Source organism: Hydra viridissima, unplaced genomic scaffold, assembly GCF_058129835.1.
Source record: "Hydra viridissima isolate aposymbiotic clone 2 unplaced genomic scaffold, HvirCarnegie_v1 scaffold_10, whole genome shotgun sequence".
Taxonomy (NCBI): Eukaryota; Metazoa; Cnidaria; class Hydrozoa; order Anthoathecata; family Hydridae; genus Hydra; species Hydra viridissima.
Window position 1 is genome coordinate 9,910,001 of NW_028324309.1, and position 19,345 is coordinate 9,929,345.

Consider the following 19,345-nt stretch of genomic DNA (forward strand, 5'->3'; position numbering starts at 1 on the left):
TGTGTAAAGGGTTAAGGTTGCCTTCGTCAGTATATTCTATTATACAATATAACTCAATAAACGTTCTATTTGTGTGTAATGGCTAGCACTCTTTTCTTCATTACGTTTATATAAATACAAATAATACTTTCTTTCTCTACTAGTAATGTTCGATACTCTTTTAATCAATTATTCCTCATTCTGTTCTTCTTTTTTATACGAATTTTTTTTTATTACTTATTTAATATTCCTTTTGACTTCTGTTTAATTCTTTATTTCTTTTTCACTTTTATTCACTCATAAAACTTCTTGTTTATTCAAATATTTTTAAATCACAAAAATTCTTTCTCTTTAAAATTCTTCTTAAAAACTTTCTTAAAACTCTCGTTTTCTTTAAAACGCCGTCTTCTTCCTTCTATCCGTATCTTTCCTCTCCGTAAAACTCTTTTTTTTTGAGCTTTTATAGTTTTTTGTTGTTTTCCGTTGCGATATCTATTCATCATTTACTTATGTGGCCGGTTGATGAGCCTTCGTGTTTACGTCTTTTCTCAGTTTTTTTTTTTTTTTTTTTCACTTTTCTTATTTCCATTATCATTTATTTACGTGACAGGTTGATAAATCATCGTGTCTACGTCTTCTACGGTCGTTGTTTTTAACATTTCTTTTTTTCGCTTTATCATTTATTTATAAGGCAAGTTGAATAAGTCCCCATGTGTATGTCTTTTCATAGTTGTTGTTTTAGGTTGAAAGGTTGACGAGTCATCTTGTACAGTTCTATGTATGTATGTATGTATGTATGTATGTATGTATGTATGTATGTATGTATGTATGTATGTATGTATGTATGTATGTATGTATGTATGTATGTATGTATGTATGTATGTATGTATGTATGTATGTATGTATGTATGTATGTATGTATGTATGTATGTATGTATGTATGTATGTATGTATGTATGTATGTATGTATGTATGTATGTATGTATGTATGTATGTATGTATGTATGTATGTATGTATGTATGTATGTATGTATGTATGTATGTATGTATGTATGTATGTATGTATGTATGTATGTATGTATGTATGTATGTATGTATGTATGTATGTATGTATGTATGTATGTATGTATGTATGTATGTATGTATGTATGTATGTATGTATGTACACCTATATATATTAGGATACATTCCAAAGGGACAACACTATTTTGGTGATCGATATGCGCTGTTCACTAGAAATGCGATACTGCACATGGAGAAAGACCAGCAAGAGCTTTACAGGAACTCAAATAACTTGTTTAGCATTGTTAAAAACTCTATTTCAATGAAAGCAGTTACAGATAAGAAAATGATGTATTTTCCAAAAGGTTTACAGCATTCCCTTTCGCCATATACTTTGTCAATTGATGATCCAAGAAAGCATATGATGTCAGGTTATACGGGCTTCGTTCCTCGATCGCGTGAAATTATTGGTAAAAATTTAAGTTTATTTAAGTTCTGTGAGGGAGGACAACAAAGTTTTTTCTTTCACCCTTATTTAAAAAAGTAACAATGAATAAGTTGTGTAAAAAGTTCATTTGACTTCAAATAACCCTTCATTTCACAGGTGTTGGTTATCCAAAGATAACAAATCTAGCATTGTGTCATTTTACAAGCAAATGCGCTAACAAAAAGATTTTGTCAGAGTTTCCGATATTTGAAAAGGAAAGTACTAAAGATTGTCAAAATACCAGAACCGTTTACTTTGAAAACTCAGGCATGGTTCCACATTATACCGGACACATACCAGGTAGCAGAAATTTTTTTTTTATTCAATCATGTCAATATATAATAAAAACATTATTATACTAGTGGAGGTCTCTGTATGGAAATCCTGTAAACTGTTGCCTTTTAAATTGATATCTGGTTGCTAGTAAAAATCAAATGCTGAAATAAGCTTTTTCTAAATTATTATTAGGTAGTTCCATGTCAAACAAATGTTTGTTTAAAAATACTGTTTAACCTGATTTTTTTGAAACTCAAAATGGTTCTCAAGATATCCAACTTTCAAAAATCTCATTTAAGGCCGGTTCACACGGTAACTAAAAAAAAACAAATTCATAAAATCTATAAACATAATTACTTAAAAGTAATGAAATTATGCGTTTAAAATCAGATTTTCATGTTTTTTCAAATATTTTGAAAAGAACCATCCTTTCAATAAAAAGGGTGTTAGGTTATTTTAACATACTTTTATTCTTAGTAAAGTATGGAGGCACTTTATTGTGGCTCTTTTTAATATGCCTTCAAAACATTCACATGAAGATTTGGTTGGTAAATCTCCATGTGATTACCATCAAAAATGATATTCATGCATCAAAAATGACATTGATGCATCTATAGATTTTTAATGTTTTTTTTTGTTGCTGTTGTTTTTACATTGGCCGGCCCAACCATCTAAAAAACATTCAGTTTCCTTTATCTGTGGCCTTTATTCCTTTATTAGGTTTGAATAAAATTAGAAATAACATTTTGTACATCATGGACCATGTTAACATTATTTTATGTCAAAATGCAAAATGACTTGTGAGTCAACAAACTTTTTATATTGTAGTATAGTACAGCTGTTCAATTTACAGTTTCAGTGAAAATTCTGGAACTCATTACGGACTATAAAGCTGTAATTCTCTGCAAGTTACTCATTGATGTTTAGGTTATAAACCGGTTTTAAATGGGATTTTTGAATGTTAAGTATCTTGAAAACCATTTTGTTTTGGGTGTCCAAATTTCTTCAATTTTTAATCGAGTTCTTTAACTGTACCAAGTTTCAACAAAATCAAAAAGGTATAGATAAAAAAAATTTGAAAAACTTGCTGAGTTGATTTGGAATTAGTCGATTGTTGAAAATAATATATTCTGAACATTTATATTCTTATTTTAGGAGAAAAGTTCCGTTACGGTCATACGTTTGGTTACAGTGCAGGTACGTTTGGTTACAGTGCATCGAGAAAGTCTCAAAAAGTCGAATGAACATTTTCATTTACTTATTTAAATACCGTTTTATTTATAGATGAAATATTTATTTAAATTGAAACCTGTTTAAAAGTTGTTTTTTTTTGCTCGAATATTGTAATTCTTAATTCAGAACAGGTCATTTTAAGATGAATTGATTTCCGTATGAACAAGATCTCAGATTCAAAAAGATATTGGAGAATACGAATCAGAGGAACACAAAAAGAAGCATTAAGAGAATCCTATCTCACTAATCAACAAGATTGATTGTAAAATTAAGATTTTACAAGGCGTAAAACATTAAGATTTTACAAGGCGTAAAACATTTTAATATTCCTCTCGATAATAACTAAAATTTAAAAAAAAAATTATTTCATAAACTTGAGTCAAAACTTTAAAAAAATAATTTAAACTAAACAAAAACTGCATAATATTATAACTAAATAGTTACTAAATTCGACTTTTTAAACCTTTTAAAAAAATGACTTAATTTATATAATTCTGTATAAAAAATATTCTTTAAAATTGGATTTATTTTTATTTACGATTTTATTTATTCCATTTTAATAAAACATGGTCCGATTAAATTGTACTTTGTAATGATTCTTTTTCTTAATTTCTTTAACATTATTACTATCATTATTATTATTATTATTTTTTTTTAATTTTTAAGTAAAATACGGGCTCAGAAAAACAATTCTAACTTGCAACATGAACTGTCATTTGTCAACCGCAATTGAAATCAGCTTAAACGTATCAATCTAATTACTAAGCACCAGCCCTAACCTACCTGCAGATCCCAACCTAACCACTACATGCGAACTATGAAATATTTTCAAGTTATAAATTTCTTGTAATTGTAAACGTGCAGTAACTAACGAAATTTGCCATTATTTATTACACATACCAGATCTTAAAACATTCTTATGCAAAGTCGTTCAAATTCTGATTATTTGCTACGCCATAATAAAATGGTGGGGAAGGGAGAGGAGGTAGGAAAGTCAAACTGAGTTGATTTTCAAAGTTCTAGTATATCTCACATGAAATTACGGGCAAGAAATTCCAGAATCCAGTTCTTCAAGTGAGTCTTCTAAATCATTGCAGCAACATAAGTCATCCACTGTCATAAGCGTCAATTGCTCGTATTCAGATATTAGATCGTTTATATTTGATTCGGCCTGAAATGAGATAAGGTATTTATGTTACCCCCATGCTAAATTGATTTTTAGCCATTTATTGTTTTTAGCATGCATCACCAATTTTTATTTCATTATTACTCACTTATTTCAAAATTATTAACAAAGAAACGCAAAACATGGGAAATCAAATCACTAAATGCCTGGTACCTCTGTAAATTGCATCTCTTCTATTCCTTCGATTGTGTACCAATGTAAAAAAGCTTTTCTTTTAAACATCTTCAGATATTGATCCCGAATTCTTCGCATTACATCTTGAAGCGCTGTATTATTTGCTAAGAAAGTTGCTGTTAGCGTATGTCCCTTCGGTGCAACGTTACACGAAGAAACTTTAGCATTGTGAGGTATCCACTCCACAAAATATGCACTATTTTTATTTTGAATCAATTTTAACTGTTCGTCAATATCTCTCATTGAAGCGGCACCACGATACATTGCCGCAAACGTCAAATAACGACCTGCACGTGGATTGCAGTCAACCATCATATGAGAAGGCTCAAATAAATCACGAGTCAGTTCAGCAACTCCTTGTTTGCTATACCCTTGTTCGTCTGCACTGAGTAAGGGCGATAGGCCAGTCATGTAAAAATGCAATCTTGGAAAAGGAATCATGTTCACTGAAAGCTTGCGGATATCAGCGTTTAGCTAAACAAAATTAATAAAACGTAGCTTAACAATGGAGTAGGTTTTAAATGCGAAGATTTAAAACTATAATTGAAAAACAGCTCACCTGCCCTGGAAATCTCAGACTAGTAGTTACTCCACTCATTGCAGCAGCAACCAATTCATTGAGTTTGTCATAAGTGACTCGCTTCTGTTTTAATTTATTTAAGCAAATTTTGTAGAGAGCTTCGTTGTCCATACAAAAGACGCCATCAGATTGCTCTAACAGGCGATCTAGTGAAAGAACAGTGTTATAAGGCTCTACAATAACCTCAGAAACCAACGCAGAGGGGAATATGCTTGTGTTAATGAACAAAACATCAGGGTATTCTTCTCGAAGTCTGCTTAATGTAAGGCTACCAAAACCTGATCCTGTTCCTCCTCCTAGAGAGTGCATCATATGGAAAGCTTGCATACAATCGCAAGCTTCCACTTCTTTTCTAATGATATCTAATACACGCTCTATATATTCGTTTCCGCAGAATAAGTACCCTTTTGCCCAGTTATTTCCTGCGCCATCGTTACCTAAAGTAATTATCTAAGAGTACTTATTATACATCCAAGCATACGGTGTATAACAGGTAATACATAATTTCTAAAATGACAATGAAGTTAATTATGCTTTGGTTACTGAAAATAAATAACTTAGGTAGAAAAAATAGTGTATTTACCTGCAACGAAGTTATCTGGTCTATATAGCCCTTTATTAATGCCACTTTTAACAGCGTCAATAGCACCTGGCTCTAAGTCTACAAGTACTGTTCTCGGAACATACTTTTTGTTAATCCCATTGCTATTCTCATGAAAGCACACTCCGATTTTCCCGTTATTTCCATTGTTTGGATCACTTAGTACGCCATCTTTATCGATTTTGTGCTCTTCACATATCGCCTCCCAAAACTATTTAAAACCATAAATAAAATATCGGAAGAAAATAGCGTGCTTAACTTCTCGATATGTAGTACGTTTTATTTTATTAGAACCTGTGTTAAACTCATCAGTGGATATTTGAATAGAGAATTCGTCAGTTTGAAAATGATCTTAGAATCGGAGTCTGATTTACATTAATGTTAACCCAAAAAAAGCAAAGCTTTATAAAATTATAGAATGAGTTTTATATTTCTAGACCAGGTTAACAAACTCATAATTGATTTAAAAATCATTTTAAGATTATGAATTCATTAAAAAATGGAAATTAGAATTATTTCAACAAAATTATAAAAAGCGATCCAAGGCTCACCAAGGCACAAAGCCGAATCCGTTAAAATTACGTAAAAAAAGAAACCAGTGTCATTTTATCGGGTTGAGAACTTCTTTTTCAGAAGATAATATGCTAAAAATTTGTTGTTAAAGTCGAAACAACTCCATCAGAACCCCAAAAAATTATAAAAAATTTTTAAGCTGAAGACAAAAAAGTATTGAACTAAAGTTACCAACAGTTTAAACTAAAAGGGCATCTTAATCGTGGACAATCTGCATATCGTTTCTAATTTTTATTATTTAGATAGCGATTCCACGGCTCAATGAAAAACATTTGACGTTTGACAAAAAACACGAAATTTTCATGAACTTTACTCTCTTATATCTTTTTGTATGCTTAAGCAAACACCTTGAGGTTTTTTTAATCAATTAGTGTTACTCAACCTCTTTCTAGCCAAGTATAGAAAGTACTATGTATAATATGGCTTCATTTAAATTTTATCCATATCTTAAGACCACTTTTAAGAAAAAAGCTTGAAGCGGGAGCGTTTTTTTAAAACGAAGCTTTTGGAGGTTAGGATTCTTTAGTACCAAAACACATCCAATTTTTATAAAACTTTCCGTGTATATCAAAAAAGGTATGAGGAATCTAATGGAATGTGGACACTTTTTAACTTTTATACATAAATTTTTAGTTCTTAGCGTTTCAAAACTTCAAGGTTAATTTTTTTAAAAAAAAGTCTTTTTTAAAAGTGTCCATGTGGAAATTGCAAGTTTAGTCTTTCCTCTTTTTATAACAAGTATTTATTTATGTTTTCTTGAAGAATAGATTCTAAGGATTTGTATATAGAAATTATGTATATATATATATCTATATTCCTTCGCATATTTTATGACGTTTTTTATTTTGATTTTCGCGACGTAACAATCATTTTGTTCTATCTCCAAGTTTTAACGTTGGGAGAAAGTTTTTGATTTTTTCTAAAAGTAATATTGTTTAAAGTTTTAGCTTTAATTTTTAAAGAAATAATAACTTTTTCTTTAAATAATTTATGTTTAAGCAAATTATTTGAAAAAAATAAAATAAAATAATGCGTATTTTAAAAGTTATTATTACTAACTAAAATTGATAACTCATCTTCTCCCAACTTTTAAAATGGAAGATAGAACAAAATAATTCTTACCTCGCGTTTTGCGTAAAATAGATGAACTTGGGCAGCCGCACAGATTAAAAAAAAATTGTGATATTTTATTTGCCTATAGTTGTTGGATCACTATAAAAAATCTAAAGTCAAATGTAATAATGGTTCAAAAGTTATTCAAGAGTCAATATGGCACCAAAACTAAGTAAATAAGTTAAAACCCACAGTCTGTAAAATAGACGATTCTGGACAATCCCGACAGAATTAATTTTTTTTTTTTTGTTGTTTTATAGTTGATGAATCAATATGGAAAATATCAAGTCAAATGTAATAACGGTTCAAAAGTTATTCAAAAGTCAATATGATCCAAAAATACTCTCTTTTTCGGTGCCATAACATTGCAAATTTTCCATACTTAAGCCCTATACCTTTCGTCAAAAAATCATCAATTTTTGCACTACAAAAAATTCAATAACTTTAGATCCGCTTAACTTCAAAGGCCGAATGACCCCTCATTTTTTAAGTCAAGTCAAGCTCTATACAATGATATAAATTGTATATGTTTATTTGAATTATAAAAAAATCGTCTGGAATGGCTAATTTAGATTATTAGTACCTTTGTTCCGATTTGATTTCCACATTGCCCAAACTGTAGCGACACTATCTCTTGCATTACAAAGAAATTTTTGACATTTACACTTTAACTGTTTATTGGCTTAATTTTCATTCGATGCGCCGTCAAGCATTTCCGACCTCAGTTGCAAAACTGTTATAAGAAAAAATCAGATCGATTTAGATTATTTTATTTGTTTTGAAAATGAATGCTAAAGGTGAGTTGATCAGAAAATCATGCTGCAAAAATATTTAGCGTTTTTTCTCTTCCAAGCAGCTTTGTTGAGACCTATCGTAAAATATTTTATGAAATATGAGCGCTTCTCAACGAGGACTAGCCAGTAGACATCATTTGTGAATCACTTAGCCTCTTTAAACATATAAAGTATATGCTGTTAATATTATTGCAAATAATTTTATAAATTGTTTACTTTCACTAAAATATTGCATAAAGATTATTTTACTTTCACTAAAATATTGCATAAAGATTATTTTACTTTCACTAAAATATTGCATAAAGATTATTTTACTTTCACTAAATATTGCATAAAGATTATTTTACATGCTTCTAGTTTAAATCTTGTTTTATCTTTAAATAATCGTAAGAGAACTGCAAATTAAATTTTGTTTTTAGCAAAAAATTGAAACATTCAAAATTTTAAATTCAAGAAATTTTAAAAATCAACTTAGAACAAAACACTCTACTCCAACACTCACCCTTCGCATAAATATAGTCTTGCAAGTTTGCAAGACTATATTGTACGAACAGCTTCTAACTCGATTGTAAACTTTGCAACTATCAGAAAAAGCCTTAACTCTAGAATTGCTTAAAAAGGAATCCCATAAATGTAAATAAACCATAAAGATTCATCCAGCATCAGGATATTTGCTGCTTTTTTACAAAAACAAAACAAAACAAAACAAAAAAAACCAAAATAGTGATGGAAAATGTTTATATAAAAAAAAGACTGGAAACTATTGTCGATATATATATTATATGTAAAGGGGACAAACATTATTAAATATGTACTCTAAAAATTTTTAAATCAAATACAAAGATTAAAACGTAGAAAAACATTTAAAAACAATGCGCCATCTTTAAACGTTTGTAAAATAAGTATTTCAGAGTTCTGACCACTGATCTCTATAATAACTCGATAGCTCAACCCCGAGCAAAACTTCTAATTTTTTGACGCCAAAATCCCCATATTGGAAAGCCCAAAAATTTATAATCCCGTAAGCATTAAGTTCTGTTTTTCGGCATATCGCTTTAAATGCACATATAAGATTTCAGCGTTCTGGGGCTTTCCAATATGGCGATTTTGGCATCAATTTTGATATTAGAGATGCGCTATCCAGTTATTATAGAGATCAATGGTTCTGACGTGTTTCCTCAAAAAATTTAAAGACGCAACAATAATTAGTTCTCTACCCACTAAAAAATGTAATAAATTGAAAAAAACGAAGCTTGAAAAGTAATCCTCGAATTGTGTAACCTCTTTTTAAACTAGTAAAATAAAAAAGGAAAAGAAAAAAATTAACAACGAAACGCCAAACCGTCGAAATAATCAATTTACACAGAAGGCCAGCACGAAGACACGCAACCCAATCTTTTATAACGCTCCTACGCTGCGAGGACGATTTGAGAATTGCGAAATTGACTCGTTTTCGTGGATAGTTTTTAAATCTAAACTTTTCGCTCGGTTCAACTGTTTTTTTTGGTTTCTAACATCACTTCTTTGAAGATTGGTGTCTAACAAGGCTTCAGTAAAACGCGAACGTTTTTCGTAAGCAAATGACCTCCAACAAAATGCACCTACAATTTGAAGGGAAAATTGAATTAAACTTAGCAGCAAGTTCTTTATTCACGTATATTAAATTTTTAAGTTCACAGACCAAATTAAATTATGGAACATTTTCCTACGTTCTCTTTATTTTCTTTTCTAACAAACTACGCATGTTAACGCTGATGTGACACGTTCTCTTTTATCCCCTTGAAGATAAATGGATTTTTGTTTGTAACAACATCGTTGCAATTTTTGTCAAGATTTCTGCAGATTTATATTGAATTCTCGAGTTATACCGAATCGTAACCGGTCATTGATTTTTAATAATCGGCTAAAACAAACTTTTCTAGTTAGTGTCAAAGTAGTGAAACTGTCACAACATAGCATTTAAAGAATTTTAGAGACCGTTCTGGCAATTTCGCAATCACTTTTGTTACCCGATGTAATTTTATGGTAAATTTTTTATTCATCAAATAAAGTTTCTTTCATTTGCTAAATTTTTAAATGTTTTCACTCACAGTAAAAACTTGTAAAGAGCAAAGACAATCTACGCAATAGCTGATCTCAACAAAATTGATTTTATGATCAATACGTCATCGAACTGTTGCAAAATGCTAGTATGTCATCGAAATGTTACAAAATGTTAGCAATAAACAATTGGCCTTTAATACCTTCCTTTACATTGAATTGGCGCATAACTGATAGCATAATGATATTCACGTCCACTCGTCATACTCCAAATATAAGAGTGTGTAGAGGGTAAAATACCAGAGCTGAAATCAAATTCTTCACCGCTGGAGTTCAGCGAGCATAACAAGACTTAATCTGTTTTCAAGTTCTAACTCTGATCCGGCAAGACAAAAAAAAAATCTTATTCCATGTTTAATGAAATTGAATATGAAGTTTTTGGTGGGAAGTTTTCTACCAAACTTCTTTTGCAAAAATTTATTTTTTTGTATGTGACTACGTACTTGGGTTGTTGTTTTTAATTTGATAAATGTTGTATTAATTTAATAATGTATAGTAACAGAACAAATAGCCAAAGTATCAATTACTTAGATAAAAAATTATTTTTATTTCCTTTTTAAAAAAATTTTTTTTTCCTTCTCGTTTTGATGCTATTCATGCAAAGTCCTCAAAATCATTTTCTTCTCCCCAATTTTGATAATAACTGCTGCAGAAAATTTTTTGAATATGAAATCCATGTAGATATTCAGATGTCAATCAATCATTTTGCATTTTTAAACGGTTCCTAGCATTTTTCTGCATCCTTATCTGACTTCTTTAATTTTCAACTTGTGGACAGCAGATGGTGTGGATCTTTCATCTTTGGAGGGAATTTATTGCTTTGATTATGAAAATATAACATGGTTAACAAATACGATTACTTTTGTATAAATAAACTGATAAATTTGGTAATGATTAATTGGTTTTTAGCGGTTTTCAGATTTATTCAAGTATATTTTTTTCAGTTGGTTTATTTTAAACTAAATGGTATCTGTAACTTAAAAAAAATATAAAAATAAAATGTGAACACCAGACAAGTTTTATCAGGCTGAACCAGTTGAATATTTTTTGGTTTCCAGGTAATTTATTAAATGTAAATAAGGGAGACCGGGACTAGTTGGCTACAGGGGTTAGTTGATACACTACATTTAACTTTGGAATTTTTCACCAGAAATTTCCTAAATTCACTTGGAACCTTCCTACTTAACTAATTCATCTTTCAGTGTAGCATCAGGGCTATGAGCGCATGCGCATAGAAGTTATAGCGAATTTTGTTTTTTACTAACTTTGCAACTTTTATAACTATATTACTTTTAAGTTTTAAAAAGCAATAGTATTAGTTACAAGTAAACTCGAATAGATGTGTTGTATGGTTTACTCTAACCAGCCACATTTTGTGTCTCTTGGTATTTTGTATTTTTGGGGATTTATAGTTCATAAAATAAAAAAACTTATAAAGTAATTTTTTAATTAGAAGTCAAAAAAATTGATATTGTTATTAAAAGTTTAAAAGTATTTTATACGAGTATTTAGACCTAAGACATTTTTTTTTGTTTGTTTTTGTTTTAGAAAAAAAAGGATGTGCTTTTTACTTTTTCAATGTCAGTCAATAACATTTAAATCTTAACTGTTTAAACCTGTTATGCCACTGAGTATTCCTTTTCCAGCTGAGAACAATAAGCCAGCAGTTTTAGAAAATTTTGCATCAACATCTGAATCATCTAATGACGGCCTATTTTTCTTCCTTCTTTTCTTTTTTACTGTTTCAACAACATGGTTTTGTAAAAGTTCTGTACCCCGTTGAACAAAACTTCGTTTTCTATTTTCTGAAAAAGCTAAAGAAACACAATTCTTTTTTAAAAATTTTTTAAGTGTTGAGTCACTAATTTAAAAAACACATTATTTTAGCATCTTGATTCTAATTAATATAACTTTATTGCTTTTAAAAAGATTTATAATACATCTTGTAATCACAGAAAAGATCTATAGATCCTCATTACCATCATAGTAATCTAAGTACTTCTAACATAAATAAGAGATTTTTCTGAAGTTAATTACCAACATTACACAGGCTTGCAATATTATCTATTACTAGCTTAAAAATCAACTTAAGGATTGCTTTGAAACTATGAAAAAGCATACCTACTAATTCTTCTTGAGAGACATCTTTACTATTTTTTTGAACGAAAACATCATTTTTTGAAGCGGGATTAATAATAACAGGTGTTTTCTTACAGCAAACAACTAGAACCAGAATAATAACCAGAAAAAACTCAACAAATATCAAACTAAATTGCACCTCTGACGCCTAAAGCACACAAAAAGTAATTTATTAAATGTTATAATTGGAAATATCTAAAAAAAGCTTTATACTACTAATTTGTGTTTCTAAATTTTTTTTTTCTTCAAAATTTATAAATTATATAAAACTTATTCTTAAGATATTGAATTTCAGAATAAATTAATACAATTTTACTGTACAAAAAAATAAAAGTTTTGCTGATGATAAAATTCAAAGAAAAGTTGTATAAATTTAAAATGGTTTGAGTATATTATTAGCTTAACACAAGAGGATTCCAAACAAAAAAGTATTTAATGTTCTTTAGTCAAGATTCAAGAGATTAAACACTTGTGTATACTATGTTCATCTCAAACAATGTAAACTGCACAACCAAAAATTTTTTAAAAACTATTTTTATGTCATCAAATATACTTAGGAAAACAATATAATTAATGGGAACAGAATACTAAATGCTGATTTCATAGAAGTCAATCTTTGTAAATTTCGAGCTTAAAAAATTTTTTTTTTTTTCGCTGAGAAAAAACTAAAAAATATACATGCTAAAGACAAATGCCACTACAAAAAAATTTACTGCAAAACCTTGTATTTAGCAGTATTTTGTACTTGTATAAGTGAGTAATTAAATATATTTCCTAATCACTATATCATATAATTGCTTAGTAAAACATTGATGGCAGCATTTAGCTAAAAAACTGTTGCTTACCTTTCTTTGCTCTTCCATTGACTGGGCCATGCTTTTCAACTGATCAGTTAACATGAAAATCTCGTGAGAAAGATTAGATAAAAGTTTTGCTTGAGTGATAGACTATAAATATGGGATCATTATAGTAAGATTATTTACTATTTAGAATCATATCAAATACAACAACATATCAGTATGATATACTAAAAGCTACTTTACTTACAATATCTTTTTGTGAGCTTATAGAGAGATTAAGTGCAAGACTTTTGCTGTTGTGTCGTTTGTCAACTTCTTCAACAGCATTCCGATACCTATAAAGATAAAATACAGTATGAAAAAGAATAGCTCTTTTGGCATTATATAGAAAGAAAAAAGCAAACCAAATTATTACATCGTTTGATATAACACATATACCTTTCACTCATTTCCTCAAGATACATCATGCTTAAAGTTAAATTTGCTTGCAACGCCTTTACTTTTGCATTGAGTTTCATTATAATTGATTCTTTACTTCCTGACAAACCTGGCAATGTTTTTGTTGTTTCAGAAAAACCATTAGTATTGTTTGTAGTTTCTTCTAAAATTATGGAACTTAAAGTGTTACTATTAATCTCTGCAAATGATTCAAAATTACTACTAGAACTGGTATAAGTTACTGATACTTCAAGAGGTACTGATTGGTTTGTTAATATCAGTTTTGATATCTCATCACCTTTCATAAAAGTCCCACTATCAGTCTGATTAGAGCTTATTCCAACTTCATCAAATACTACAGCCATTTTATTTGGTACACTCTCTCTAGTTTCAGTTAACTCAGGTGTTGAGTTGATAAACTTACTGGTATTAGTAGTTAATATTGTGTGAACTGATAAATCATCTATTGAACTTAAAGATGGGGTTTCCTTCAACAATGTCCTGGAAAATGAGCTTTCCAAAAACTTTAGACTACTTTCTGTAACTTGAGGTGTTTCTGCACGTGTTATGATACTTGCATTATAACCAATTGCTGAATGCTGGTTAGACATCAACTCTTTTTCATTAATATCAGCCACTTTTGAAACATCAGCCAATTTTAGTTTTTCTCTTGAAGAACTGGTGTAATTAGCAAGACTCATTTCAATGGTCAGCAGTTGACTTATAAAAGAATTTTCAAAAGAATGCAAATTTTTCAATTCTAAAATGTCAGATTTTAAGGGAGTTTGAAAAGATGGTTGCAAAATGTGAATTGAATTAATTGAGTCTTCCATCTTTTGTTTGGTGCATCTTTTATCAGGCTGATTATATTTGGACATTGTGTAATTAAATTGCTTCTCAAAGCTAGATTTTAGGAAGTTTTTTAGGGGACAAGTCTTAAGTAATAAAGAGTGATCAAACCATATCCTGCTTTTAGGGTTTAAAGACAATCTAAAATTCGAAGATTTCATAAACTCAAAGGAGTCAACAATAATACTTGTATCATGGTCAACCTCATCTGGAAGAAGTACAACATAATCAGAAGTTAAAACATTTTCAGAATCACTTTTGTTAATTTCTTCATTCTTAAGATTAGTATTATTTCTGAACTTTGTACCAGAAATTTTTTCTGCAACAGTGTTAACAAGTTTTACCATAACATTTTTTGCAGAAGCAAAAATATTAATAGTCTCATTTTCTCTTGTCTTATTTTCATAAGGGAACTCATCATCTAAAGAATCATTATCTTCATGATCTTCACTATCAAACTGTTCTACTTCTGTAATACCAAATACACGCAACAGACTTAGGGGACAGTAGTGTTCAGAGCCAAAGTATTTTTTGATTTCAATCTATTTCAAAATAAAAAAACAAAATACCCCCTAACATATTGTTTAGTATTAGTACCACAGTAAAAATGATAAAATAAATAACAAAAGAGAACTTCATTTTGCTTAAAATATAAAGATCATACCTTCATGTACTTTGCATAAAACTTCTCATCAAATGTGTAGGTTTTAATTTCCTTTAATGGAGTACCTTGAAACACACCCACTTTCTCCCACTCACGTGTTGGATATCGACTACTGATATAAACATTGAATGATTCTGGACTTGAAGAAAACATTTCAAAATTTGCTAAATCAATTGAATCAAGCTCAATGCGCTCACAAAGTTCAACAATAAACCACGCCCTTACATTGCAAGGATTTAACATGTATGTGTCTTTGTCTTCTTTTAATATAGCAATCTGATTGGTTGCTTCTTCATTTGCTGCAATAACCTTTGCACCACATTCAATTGAGGCATAATTTTTTTTTATTGTTCTTTTAGAACTCATTTGAAGGTTTTTTCTTTTTGTATTGTTGGATTTGACAGAACCATCAACAACCTCTTCTTTTACAGTATCTAACTTTTTTTTCCATTCAGCAAAAGAAAGCATTTCTTTCTTAACTGGTTTTGAATTATATAAATCACTATTTTTATCAAACTCAGTTTTGGGTGTTTTGCTATCATTGAGATCATTTTGATCCATCAAATTATCTGAATCATCATGAATCATTTTACCATCTGAATGTATGACATCATCAGAAAAATGAGTTTTAACTTTTTTATCAAAATTTTGATTGTGAAAGATTTCAAAATCATTCTGTAAGTTAGATGCTTCTGGAAATTTTTTTTCCGCTAACAATGTCCAGCTTACTGCATCATCTTTTTTGAGATTGTTGTCATTAAAAGAGTTTTCCATTATTTTCCTTGACCTAAATTGTTGATTAACCTCATTAGGCAGAAATTCATCTTTTGATAAAACATTAACATTAGGATCATCTTCAATTGCATTTGAATGTGACTGAAATACTAATTTGTCATCATTTAAATTGTCAATTAGATTTATTCTAAAAAAAAAAGATACAAAAATGTGCTAAAAATAGTTAGTAGTCTCAAAGATGCGCATATATACACACTTATTCAGTCACACAACAAATCAAAATAAATGTACACAACAAAAGTGTGTAAAAAAAAAAGAGTGTACACAATAAATCAAAAAAAGTAATCCTTCACTTTTCTTTACTCTGAGCATCTTTGTCAAAAACATCCTTTTGGTCAACTTTTTCAATCATTTCACCTGACTGCATATAAGACTTGTGTTCTTTAATTATTTTATCAACAGTATCATCAATAATGCTAGCATCATGAGCTGAGCATAACCAAGATGAAGGGGTTATGGAAGACATAGGTACAGCCACAGATGGAGATACAGGTATATACAAAGGTGTTGCAGGTGCAATTGATGGTTTAATATAGGCAAACAAGATATCATCTTCATCAACAATGCTGGTAACATCATTTAAGCTTTTTATTCCATTTTGATTCTTTGAAGAAACAATTTAAATTATTAAAAAAAAGGTTTTTTTACAATTATAAGAAATAAATTATGCAGCAGCAACTGAAGAAAGCCTGAGTAATATGTCAGTAAATGAAATATTTTGCTTTTGAAACTCAAAAACAATGAGTTTTCACAGCCATTTTAAAATCACAAGCCATCAGCAGGCATTCATAATTCTACAACTTTAAAATGCTGAGCTCAACAAATTTAATGAATCTTTCAATTATATTGAAAAAAAGATAACCTGATGCTTTATTTCTCCATCCACAACTGAGTAATCAGCAACTTGCTCAGAGTTGGAAATATAGATGCCATCTTGGTCAACAGACAATGCCACATAAAAACTAAAATAAAAATTAAGGGGTTAAAAAAACTTTATTTTAAAGAATTTTGAGTTGCATAATAAGGTCATCTACAGTTACCTAATTATTGATAAATTTATTTCAAGCAACTTATTATATATTTAAACATTTTTTTATACTAAAATTTCATTCTTAAAATTAAAGTATGCAATTTGAGATAATGAGCCAAATAATCCTGCTGTTAACAGCAGAATTATCTGCTTCTTTAAAAAAAATTACAAAGCTTGATTCCAAATTGATACTCTAAATTAATATTTTAAAATCTTAATTGCATTTCATGAACTTCTATTGGATAATTTAGTAATCTAAAAATAACAGTTTTTAAAAAGTTTATAAATATATTAGTTTTTTAAAAAGATAACAAGGAAAAACTGCTTTAAAAAAATTTTGATGAACAGTTAGTGAAACATTTAAAGCTTAAGTTCTATTAATAAAAGGTTAAATTCCTTTAGCAGGCCTTAAGAAGAAAAAAACTTGATACTTTACAAATATCATTATGTTGAGTGTTATACTAAATTAAAGATTTAATATGGTGAGATCAAACACCTTATTTAAAAAACACATTAATGTAAAATGTAATCTCTAAAAGAGAGTGAAGTAGAGTCTTTATGAGTATCTTGTTTTGAAAAAGATGCTCATAGAAGACTTTACTTCATTCTCTTTTAGAAAATTTTTTTTCTTTGGTCAGTTCTTTTAAAGTTAATAACTTCATTTTTTTTTCTTGAATAACTCTGTATAACTTTTGGCGTGGTAACAAATGCTTATCAAAAATAAGTCACAAGGTGTTTAGTTGACCTACAAAAATTGCAACTTTAAGATTGAAAACCAAAAAGCACTGTTTTAACACTTTAATGATTATGTATAAAAGATGAATATAGCTCTAATTTTGAAAAAAGCACTAAAGCTAATTATAAAACTTTGAAAATGACAAAGAGTATTGGTACAAGGTAAGATCTTTTTTAAAAAAATTAAATTTAAATCATTTCATTTATACATAGTAAATATATTTAAAATCCTAAAGTTTTTTTTATTTCTAAATATATCTTGCCTGAAAAATAGAGTTGCCAGAATGACACAAACAAGCCATAAAGCAACTAGAAAACTTTTAAAAGATTTCATGTCTGTTACATCCATGGTTCCATTTCATTTTTTAAATCAATTACCTGTTCGATTGAAATAACAAAAGAGATTTAAATATTATATGTATATAGAACAACTTTAAAAAGTTATTCAAAAGATTTATTGCAAATATTTGTTTAAAAAAAAAAAAAACTAGAAGCACAAATACTACTTTAAAACGATGGGAAAAAATTGTGAAGTAATTATATAATAGGTAAAAAGTAACAAATTCGATTGCTTACTGCAGCATATAACTTGCAATTCAGTATTTGCTGCATTACATTTTGTACATTTACATACTTTTTCTACAATAAAGAACACTTAAAGATATTAGTAAACTTTCTTGTAGTGCAAAATTTTTATATTTTTTTATCACAATCCATAATATTATTATAATACAAATATGCAAGCTCTAACGCTCAGGAATTACATATGAATTAGAAACTGGTTTATTTTAAGACGTTCTTTTTGCTTGCAAAACACCGGCATCTTATACAGGTCCTCACTTGATTCGCCCAGGTCAAATGAGAAAGATTCGCTGAAATTGCGCTGAAAGTGACGAGATGCTGTGTTATGCTCGCAAGGCCATTGTGCGTCTATAGAATTTGTTGAAGAGAAAAAAAAGGTTAAACTATTCTACTATTTCAAAGTATATCCTACCTCAGAATTGATTTTGTATCAACTCGGGCAATTAAACTTTTTTAAACCAATAACTTATTACATACAAGACCATTATCGCATTCATTAACGAAAAACATTTCATATTAAACAATGCACTTTGTGCGATTTAAAAAAAAAGCTTCAATTTTTCTAAAAAAGCAGCAATTAAATAATTGATAGCTTTAATAATATATAAGTTTATCTAAGTGAAAACGATGCAAAAGACGATTTATAAAAGATTATATAAGTTTATCGAAGTGAAAACGATGCTAGAGATAATGTATAAAAGAAGGAAATGTTAAATGAGAAAGAAGAATGTTGAATGAAAAAGAAATCGTGACAAAGTTGCAAGTCATCTTTTAGTACCTATAAGATAATTCAATACTGAAGTCAAAGACAATGCTAAAAAAAAGCAATCGAGACATTAGTAGAGCCATAAATCATTAAGCAATCACAAACGTTCCTTATCTTGCACGCATTAATCGTTTAGCAACTAGTAAGAAAACAGCGAAAGAAGGATTACCCATTCATAGCCATAAATCCGGTCTCCTTGCGTTGCTTTGCTCGTTACGTGGTTTTATATTAATCATTTCATGAAATATTTTTCACTAAATCGCAAACAACGCAAGTGGTAAGTTAACGTTAACCTAAGAAGAAAGTATTACTCGGATTATGCTCATCGTGGGATATTGACAAGAAAATCATAATAGTGACAAGCTATAAAGCAAAAGGCATTTTTTTATATTTAATGAAATTATCTGAGGATCGATAAATAGCTTTACGAAATAATTACAGTTAAGAAT

The 19,345-nt window shown here is 29.2% G+C and overlaps 3 protein-coding genes across 5 annotated transcripts in view; 1 reads left to right on the forward strand and 2 right to left on the reverse strand.

Annotated features, from left to right (window-relative positions):
- The window catches only part of LOC145181741 (ciliary microtubule inner protein 2B-like), a 6,513-nt gene extending 3,450 nt beyond the window's left edge, over positions 1–3,063 (forward strand). The window contains exons 3-5 of the mRNA XM_090101098.1: positions 1,161–1,451; positions 1,586–1,768; positions 2,900–3,063. Of these exons, the coding sequence (XP_089957224.1) occupies positions 1,161–1,451; positions 1,586–1,768; positions 2,900–2,988 (563 nt within the window). The 3' untranslated portion in view covers positions 2,989–3,063. The remainder of the gene's footprint in view (positions 1–1,160; positions 1,452–1,585; positions 1,769–2,899) is intronic.
- Positions 3,064–3,841: 778 nt separating this feature from the next.
- Positions 3,842–8,221, reverse strand: LOC145181739 (tubulin beta chain-like). The gene is made up of 5 exons (XM_090101300.1): positions 7,788–8,221; positions 5,501–5,729; positions 4,897–5,354; positions 4,317–4,811; positions 3,842–4,148 (listed from the first exon to the last, which is right to left on the reverse strand). The coding sequence occupies exons 1-5, from the start codon at positions 7,842–7,844 to the stop codon at positions 4,017–4,019; spliced, it is 1,371 nt and encodes a 456-aa protein (XP_089957426.1). The 5' UTR covers positions 7,845–8,221; the 3' UTR covers positions 3,842–4,016.
- A 538-nt stretch (positions 8,222–8,759) lies between these two features.
- On the reverse strand, positions 8,760–18,671 carry LOC145181737 (SUN domain-containing ossification factor-like). Of its 3 annotated transcripts, none has more exons than XM_090099730.1 (12): positions 18,543–18,671; positions 18,125–18,187; positions 17,812–17,926; positions 16,646–16,745; positions 16,077–16,387; positions 14,989–15,910; positions 13,476–14,866; positions 13,285–13,372; positions 13,083–13,184; positions 12,220–12,385; positions 11,715–11,912; positions 8,760–9,599 (listed from the first exon to the last, which is right to left on the reverse strand). In XM_090099730.1, exons 3-12 carry the CDS (start codon positions 17,895–17,897, stop codon positions 9,397–9,399), a joined length of 3,567 nt encoding a protein of 1,188 aa, XP_089955856.1. In that variant the 5' UTR covers positions 17,898–17,926; positions 18,125–18,187; positions 18,543–18,671; the 3' UTR covers positions 8,760–9,396. The 3 variants fall into 3 exon arrangements, with proteins under 3 accessions (XP_089955856.1, XP_089955855.1, XP_089955857.1); XM_090099729.1 differs by having other exon boundaries at positions 9,197–9,599; positions 11,706–11,912; XM_090099731.1 differs by lacking the exon at positions 8,760–9,599 and having other exon boundaries at positions 11,813–11,912; positions 12,220–12,321.
- Positions 18,672–19,345: the final 674 nt, after the last annotated feature.

Bases quoted from the DNA above. Each gene is read 5' to 3' on its own strand.
- LOC145181739 (XM_090101300.1), bottom strand. From the start codon at position 7,844: ATGCAAGAGATAGTGTCGCTACAGTTTGGGCAATGTGGAAATCAAATC. The intron at 5,730-7,787 runs GTACTAATAATC...GGTTTTAAATAG, and splicing joins GAAATCAAATCGGAACAAAG to TTTTGGGAGGCGATATGTGA. The intron at 4,812-4,896 runs GTGAGCTGTTTT...AATTTTGTTTAG, and splicing joins GTCTGAGATTTCCAGGGCAG to CTAAACGCTGATATCCGCAA.
- LOC145181737 (XM_090099729.1), bottom strand. From the start codon at position 17,897: ATGGATGTAACAGACATGAAATCTTTTAAAAGTTTTCTAGTTGCTTTA. The intron at 16,388-16,645 runs GTTATCTTTTTT...GTTTCTTCAAAG, and splicing joins ATGGAGAAATAAAGCATCAG to AATCAAAATGGAATAAAAAG. The intron at 12,386-13,082 runs GTAAGCAACAGT...TGTGTGCTTTAG, and splicing joins CAATGGAAGAGCAAAGAAAG to GCGTCAGAGGTGCAATTTAG.